This window comes from Diadema setosum, chromosome 17 (assembly GCF_964275005.1).
Source record: "Diadema setosum chromosome 17, eeDiaSeto1, whole genome shotgun sequence".
In the NCBI taxonomy this organism is placed as follows: domain Eukaryota; kingdom Metazoa; phylum Echinodermata; class Echinoidea; order Diadematoida; family Diadematidae; genus Diadema; species Diadema setosum.
Genome location: NC_092701.1, coordinates 35,309,220 through 35,317,635, shown reverse-complemented (window position 1 = coordinate 35,317,635; position 8,416 = coordinate 35,309,220). Strand labels below are relative to the sequence as shown.

The 8,416-nt window shown below is 39.2% G+C and overlaps 1 protein-coding gene across 1 annotated transcript in view; it reads right to left on the bottom strand.

Annotated features, from left to right (window-relative positions):
- Nucleotides 1-2,366: 2,366 nt before the first annotated feature.
- LOC140240649 (gamma-aminobutyric acid type B receptor subunit 1-like) overlaps nt 2,367-8,416 on the bottom strand; it is a 137,531-nt gene continuing 131,481 nt past the window's right edge. Inside the window, exons 13-17 of the mRNA XM_072320402.1 lie at nt 7,942-8,140; nt 7,123-7,250; nt 4,329-4,457; nt 3,497-3,634; nt 2,367-2,716 (exon numbers count right to left, since the gene is read on the bottom strand). Of these exons, the coding sequence (XP_072176503.1) occupies nt 2,420-2,716; nt 3,497-3,634; nt 4,329-4,457; nt 7,123-7,250; nt 7,942-8,140 (891 nt within the window). The 3' untranslated portion in view covers nt 2,367-2,419. The remainder of the gene's footprint in view (nt 2,717-3,496; nt 3,635-4,328; nt 4,458-7,122; nt 7,251-7,941; nt 8,141-8,416) is intronic.

Here is an 8,416-nt window from a genome sequence, read left to right as displayed (position 1 = left end):
AATAAACTGAACAGAATTTATAAGCGTGCACCATACTCTAAAGACATCTGAAGGTACGATATACTGACTGGCAAAACATGTGACAATGACTCAAAGGTTCTATTTTCAATACAATACAGATCAATACACAGGTTCTATTTTGGAAATACTGATAAAATAAAAAACCAGTCTTGTTTAACTGATGTTTTGTCCACAAGAATAGTAAAATTGATGTGCGGGAGAATGGAGTGAGTGATGGCATTGTAAAAGTATTTAAAAGAAAATAATGACTAACAACTGTTTTTTTCTTATTTCTTTCCTGATTTTGATGTTTCAATACATCTACTAAAGGTATAACACTGTTGCAAGGGATTGCTATCAAAGTACCAGAAATATTTAAATTGGCTACTGATCTCATGTAATCAATTGACCTGAAGTATCTTTGTGGCTTATGTGTCACATTTTATGACTTGCAAGGATTTGTTTCCTGCAGCAAAAAAAACAAAAAAACAAAAAACTATAAATCATTCACAATGATCAGATAAAAAAGCAAACTAGGAGGAAATCTGAGCACAATCCTGATTTACATTGTTGGTCAGCTAGAATGATTTAGGCTGATTGGTTAATTTTCATGTTCTTGGGTGTGTTAGCATACAATTATGTTACTTTTTTCTCTCTGAATGTACCTATATGATTGCAATTAATCTTAACATATTTGTTGAGATGATCGATGAAATCAAGACGCAACATGCAAAGTGACAAAGGTGGTGTCCCCTTGAATTCTAATCTTTATGTGTCATGCAAACTTCTCTGCTGCGAGGTGTTTTGCACAGTTCTATGCGCCAGACATTATCACATCTATTTACTACAATAAACTATATTTTTCTTCCTACTTTGACTGAAAAAAACAAAGGAATGCAGATCTAAGACATCAATTTCTTCTGGAGGGTGAGGGATGGAACAGAGTAAGGTGCTACAGAGCTCCAAGAGTACACATCCATGGAGCCATGGCACTGAAGGGTTTGATCACAAAATTGGCTAAGTGCCATTTTTAAACATTTTGAAGTAAGTCCATTATCAGATAAAGTAAAACAAAATCTTTCCACGGATACATCTTTTGTTACATAACAAAGGATATTCTTGAAGTTATGATAAAAAATATTCAATACATTTTTATAATTGTCTCCTTTTTTAGCAGCTTGAAATGCAAATAACTTAAATCTCAAGGATGGAGTTAATTCCTTTTGCGATCAAACTCTTCAAATCTCTCCTACTCTGGACTCAATCTGGAAATTCATGAAAGTAATGGAAGAGCCGTCTCTCACAGCAGCCTCTGCTTTGAATTTGACTATACAGCAAACGTGCCTTTTGGCCATGCACTATGCCTACGCGAGAATTTCAGTCTCGTAGACCATGCGCTTCAGACTCAGCGTGTGTGATGTGAGGTAATTCGGTTTACAGAAGTCTCCATAACGTACAAGAAAAGTCTGTGCCGCGAGCACGGAATCACTGAAACACACATAGTTATATGCTACGGGCAGACAAAGAAACACTGCTGCCCAACCAGAAATGGTATATTCAGTAGAAAGAGACAGACTTTAGGTAAACTGTTCATCCTTACTAAATCCCTCCACTTAATGGTTCCTAGTGAATTGAGATGAACTCCTGACATCTTTCTTTTAAGGTTACTAACTAAAAAATAAACGAGAATCATAAACTGTTAGCCCATCGAGTATGTGACTATCTCTGCAGAAACCCAGCTAAAGTCTCTTTCCATTCATCTCTGTTCTTGCTTGAAGTTCAGTCCATTCAGGATTTTTGTTGATCTTCATCTGAACTCAAGCAACTTTTGTCCTGATAAAGAAAGAAAGGAAAGTTCAGATCCTTTGCTTTGTTTTCTCTTTTCACAGATTTATGTTCTTCCGTGAGTCTGTAGATAAACTGTCATGTTGCTCTACCCTTTGGCTACTCAACATATCATAAGGCATTCCCTGCCGACACCCCCAAACACTAGACCAGTAAAATTCTCTGACTGACAAAGCATGGGCATCACCCCAGTCAAGACAATGATAGTCCTTTCTATACACTGGGTGTGTCTGTACTCTTGCTGTAGATGCTGACAAGACTTTGGCATTTGTGCTGCTCCTTTGGAATCACTTCCAATCCAGGAAACGGCTTGGATCCTTACGATTCCTTTCAGTGCGACATAGACTCACGGGGTGCCTCATGGTTATTTCCTATCCATCGCTTTCAGATGACATTTCCACAAGAAGGAAAAATTGTGATGCAGCAGATGCGTCAGGCTCAAAGAAAACATTCCCCTCATGGCCACACACATTTAGTTTTTCCCCACGACAAAGAAGTCCCAATGAGCCCCACTAAGCAGAGACGAGATTTTGTCTTGTATACAAAAAACAAAACGGAACCGCAGTCAGGCTTGTCATATGTACGTCTCCGACAAATCATCCTCCGTTATGCCGGATACCTTCTCCCCATGGATGAGTTTGGGCGTGAACGCACTGGGTGCTGTCATCGAGACATAGGCACTGTCCTCCACCGACATGTGGGGCGGTGTGATCTTGTCGGTAACCGCGAGGGTAGTCCGTGTGTTTGGGGTGGGGCTAGGCGCGTGGTGGACAAAGACAGGGGAGGAGGAGGCGGAGCTGCCTTTAACCTGAGGAAGCGCTTTCGTCTTCTGCTGGATTTTCTCTGTTAATATCCTGATCTTCTCTTCTCTCTGAGAGCAAAAAAAAAAAAAGCAATTGAGATCATCATCAGCACTTGACTTGAAAGTGAATATTCAACCTTTACAGTAACAATTGCTAAATTAACAAATTTTAAGTACTTTCGTTATTACTGTCATCTTTTTCACAATCATTATGCATGATTATAATTATCATTACTGCAAGCAACCAGGGACAGCCTGGTGGTAGTGTCGCTGCCCGGAAATCAGTAGATGACAGGTTCGAGTCCCACTGATTCTTTTTTTCCGACATGTTTGTTAATTTACAGATCAGCAGTTGTGATCTTAACAAATCTAATTTGTAGAGGGAGACAAAGTGAAGAAATTCACACCTAATAATTATCATTGTTTATTATCATTATTACAGTATTATCATGAAAAATCATTAGTATTACTATAATAATCATGAATATATCACTCATATCATTACTACTACTACTACTACTCCTACTACTACTACTACTACTACTACTACTACTACACTGTTCTACTACTACTACTACTACTACTACTACTACTACTACTACTACACTGTTCTACTATTACTACTACTACTACTACTACTACACTGTTCTACTTCTACTTCTACTACTACTACTACTACTACTACTGAATTCTATCATCGCACTGTTATTACTGTTATTTTCATTATTATTGATATCCTTTTATTATCATCCATAGTAGCAGCATTAGCAGAAGTAGCAGCAGCAGTAGTACTGCATCAACAAAGGATATTTTATGTATTATTCACTCCCTTCTTCTGTACGTCTTTACCTCTTTAATATGCCTCTTGATCTCCTCATTCTCAGCTGATAGCCGGGTGTGTTTCTCTTCGTCTTCTCTACTGGGGGCAGCTAAACCTTGAGTGTTCTTATTATACGTGCCTTGGGGATTGTGTGCAATAGATACCACCTGGGGGAAGAGCGTGATTAGACAGAAGTGTGAATGCACCCAATCAATTAACAAACACACACACATACATAAATGAATTGTAAAACCACAAATTTTCATGTGCATGAAACTTTTGAAAATTTTGTGAAGAGCCAAGATTCGCAAAAGTTTTTGTCTAAACAATACATTGAATGTAAGTACCAATTAGCGAAAGTTACATGCAACAAAAAAGGCCGTCAGCACCAATTCATCAAAGTTTCATGCCGCAAATGATTCTGGTTTTACAGTACACATATCTGTTTCTTGTTTCTCCTTTCTTCAGGAAGAGTAATAACATGTGACATATACTTAAAAAAAATGTGTTTATAAAAAACTTTAGGAAGACATGGCCATTCCAGTCAAGCTGCTACAAACAAAGTAGGTAGTTGTATCATACTGACAAGGAAAAAATATTACTCAATATCTTCATTTGATCTCAAATGTGTTCACCCAGAAATAGCTGTCCCCATTATGTTTTACTCATGTTAGCCCATTGAGGACAGACTGATTCTGCTACAACACACATTTCCAATAGACACTTGCCCATCTCTTCTCGGACTAGTCTTCAATGGGTCAATCTATGAGGAGTCTTTGTACTTACTTGGGGGCAAATAACCAAAAAAAAAAAATTGAAAGGATAAGAGAAATATGATTTCCAAAGCTGGGAATGATCTACCTTTGGTATAAATATGAGGGCCAACGTGATGGCTGAACAGAAGACTATGGTGAAAGAAGTGAAACCGTAGACAGCATTGTTTTGACTCTTGATTATCAGCGTGACTGGAGCTGTGATGATACACAGAACCTGGGTGGGTGGAAAGAAAATACTCATAAATGAGGAAGAAAACAACACACAAAATAATACATAAGATAAAGAAAAGGGCAAGATGATGATGATGATGATGGTGGTGGTGGTGGTGGTGGTGGTGATGGTGGTGGTGATGGTGGTGATGATGGTGGTGATGATGGTGGTGATGATGGTGATGATGATGATGGTGGTGATGATGGTGGTGATGATGATGGTGATGATGGTGATGATGGTGGTGATGGTGATGATGATGGTGATGATGGTGATGGTGATGGTGATGATGATGGTGATGATGGTGATGGTGATGATGGTGATGGTGATGGTGATGGTGATGGTGATGATGGTGGTGGTGATGATGGTGATGATGGTGATGATGGTGGTGATGATGATGGTGATGATGGTGGTGATGGTGATGATGATGGTGATGATGGTGATGATGGTGATGGTGATGATGGTGATGATGGTGATGGTGGTGGTGGTGATGATGGTGATGATGGTGATGGTGATGATGATGGTGATGATGGTGATGATGGTGATGGTGATGGTGATGGTGATGGTGATGGTGATGGTGATGATGGTGGTGGTGATGATGGTGATGATGGTGATGATGGTGGTGATGATGATGGTGATGATGGTGGTGATGGTGATGATGATGGTGATGATGGTGATGATGGTGATGGTGATGATGGTGATGATGGTGATGGTGGTGGTGGTGATGATGGTGATGATGGTGATGATGGTGATGGTGATGGTGGTGATGGTGGTGATGGTGGTGATGGTGGTGATGGTGGTGATGGTGATGATGGTGATGGTGGTGATGGTGGTGATGGTGGCGATGGCGGCGATGGTGGTGGTGGTGGTGATGGTGGTGGTGGTGATGATGATGATGGTGGTGATGGTGATGATGATGATGATGGTGATGATGATGATTATGATGATGATGAACAGCATTTAATGTAAACAGTACCATTTATCTGTACAGAACATTCAAAGGCACTAAAAATGTATTTATTAGCAGGAAATTCAACTCTTATGTTCATATTGAAATTTTGTAGTTGTATGGCCTCTTTTAACCAGGGAAAAGTTTTCACTCTCTGCAAAGTTCTTGAAGAGGGCCTTGCTATTATCAGTTAACCAGCATTGCTAGGTACTCTATAAGCTGTTATTTTCATGAATTTCGCGAATAACTGTTTAACTGCGAATTTAACAACACGCGAAAATGTTACGCTAGCTAGTAGTGCACTTACATTTAGCCTCAGTGTCAAAATCGCAAAAAACAACAACACACGAAAATGTCCGTGACCTCTCCATTTGCGAAAATATCTCACTATTGTAACACCAATTCACCTGAGTCAATAGGGACATAGTGGGTAGAATGTCTTATCAATGAATTAATGCATTCAAAGGGATTTGAAGGAAGGATCTCTAACATAAAGGATCTCTGATTTAAAGGACCTACGCAATGCAAATGCATGTTGACTTGTGTCGATTTGTGATAGGCCCTACCCTCAACATGAATATCTAAATATGCGCTATATACAGGTATTTTGATAATTTTCGACTATCTTTCTTCAGAATGCTTGGATATATGCTCACAAAAAACCTTTAATCACATGATTTTGTCAGTGACATTATTTGTCAAGCATAGCTATAGTACTGACATGATTAAAGAAAGACACTGGAATACACTTTTCTTTGCATTGAGCATAACTTGCATGTTTCTAAGTTACTTGTATGACTGACAAAAAACCCCCAAAAAACATTGCAGGCAAATATGCAAGTTATGCTCAATCTAGGGAAAGGTGCATTCCACTGTCTTTTATTAATTCCATTTTAGTATTTTACCAGTAATTGACAGATGATTTTACATACAGAATTTTAGCTTTGAAGGTGTTTTTTTTTTGTGGATGTATCCAAATAATCTGAAGAAAATAGTAGTAAAAAAACAGTATTAAATATATGGCACATACCTGGATGTTTTTTTTGGCCCCATAAATGATGATCAAGGTATTATGAATCAACACAAGTCAACATCTATTTGCATTGCACAAATCTTCAAGAATCTGGAGCCACATCCTCCACCAAACAAAATTTAAAGCACCATGGTACCCAAAATTGAAATATTCAACATCGCTTGCATGCGCAGCTCAAGATAACTCACAAAGTTGAAAATGAGGAGCAAGTGGAACCTCATCAAAGTCCAGAGAGATTTCCAAACTTGTGAGGGAAAGGATTTAATTGCAGACAAAATTTCTCAGGGAATACTAACACTGGATTACATTTTTTTTTTCTGGTAGCATATCTCGGTCCTGACAAGACATGATTTTGTCTACCTAGAGATGACGGTGATATGAAAGTGAACATTAAAAAAAAAAGCCTACAGACCTGACAGGGGGTGTTTCATAAAGCTGTTCGTAAAGTTACGAACAACTTACGAGCGACTGGTGATCAGTTCTTGTGCTGAATTATGGAAATTCTTTTAAGTGTAGCACATCAGAACTGATCACCAGTCGCTCGTAAGTTGTTCGTAACTTTACGAACAGCTTTATGAAACAGGGCCCAGAGGACTCTAGTTTCAAAGTGACTACTTAGTGCTTTGAAATCAAGAAACCCCTTAAACTCCGATACTAATTAGGCCTAAATGGGGACTTCACCGACTTACAGCTACGTTGTAGATTGCCATGCCAACCAGACGAGAGTCGTTGAGGTCGCGGACGGTCATATTCCGCGTCTCGTAAGCCAGAAAAAGGCCAAAAATGAGTAGAAGGCCATTGATGCCATACAAGATACCTGACAAACAAGGGCAGAAGACAGTGGGAAGAAAAATAATTGCGACTGCTGCATAGAAGAGTTGAGATTAACGACAATAAATTGCCAAGGGCGAGATATGTGTGAATACATCTAAAGATACATTGTGTATACATAAATATATCTATCTAATATACCGAGGCACATCTTGAATACATAAACTTTATCATAAGAAACTCTGACTGCTGGAAGCCGTACAAGATACCTGAAAGTATAGATCGGTGATGAAACCTATCAACATGATCTGAACTGAAGGGCAAGGATGTCATTTATACAGTTAACCACAAGTCTGCAATGCTATTTTGAGACAGCGAACTTTGTGAAGTGCTTCTTGGCTTCTGAGGTCTATTCCCCTCCGCGAGATGCCCAACCACATTCCTCTTTTTAATGATTGGAAAACCAAGAGAGGATTAAAGATGCATGGTTGAGGGTAGGGCAATATTGGTTGAGCAACCCTTGCTCACAGGTAGTCAATATAACATTTAAAGTAAAAACACAATTTAAGTGTCAAAAGAAAGCATGACAAGAGGGAATGTACAGTATGTGAATGCACAGTACAGCCTATTTCAAAGAGGACTAGAAATGCGAGACACATGGAATGCACTAGTGCTATTTGCAAAAGTTTCTCGCCGGTCAATATCAATTTAATATTGCATGAGGGGGAAAAGTTAACCTAGCCAGATGGGGAGGTTCTTAGCCTTGCAGTGCTCCAGCTGTGGTAGGATCTCCAGGTCATCCTCTGGGATACTCTCCTTGGTGAAGTTGACCGTGATGCGGTACATGGGGTCAACGCCCTGCCACGCAGCAATGATGGAGGAGTCCAGCACGAAGATGACAGCAATCATGATGTACATCTTCCAAGTGTTGACTTTCTGCTTTGAGTGGGAGGTAGAGGAAAGAAGCGTAAAGTTTGCAAAGTTTGTGAAGTTTGTTTCCATTCTCTACTTTAAAATATGAGACATCAGTCTAACCTGACTTTCTCCTTCTGAATCAAATTTTCATGGTTTTTGTCATTACAGATTGCTATATGGGTCAAGCCTCTAATCATTCATCTCAGCTTACCACATCTTAATCTGGTTGATTGTAACCAAACCTTAATTTGGAGAGTTGGCTCTTGCTATAAGAACAGACTTTTCCAGACAGTCATT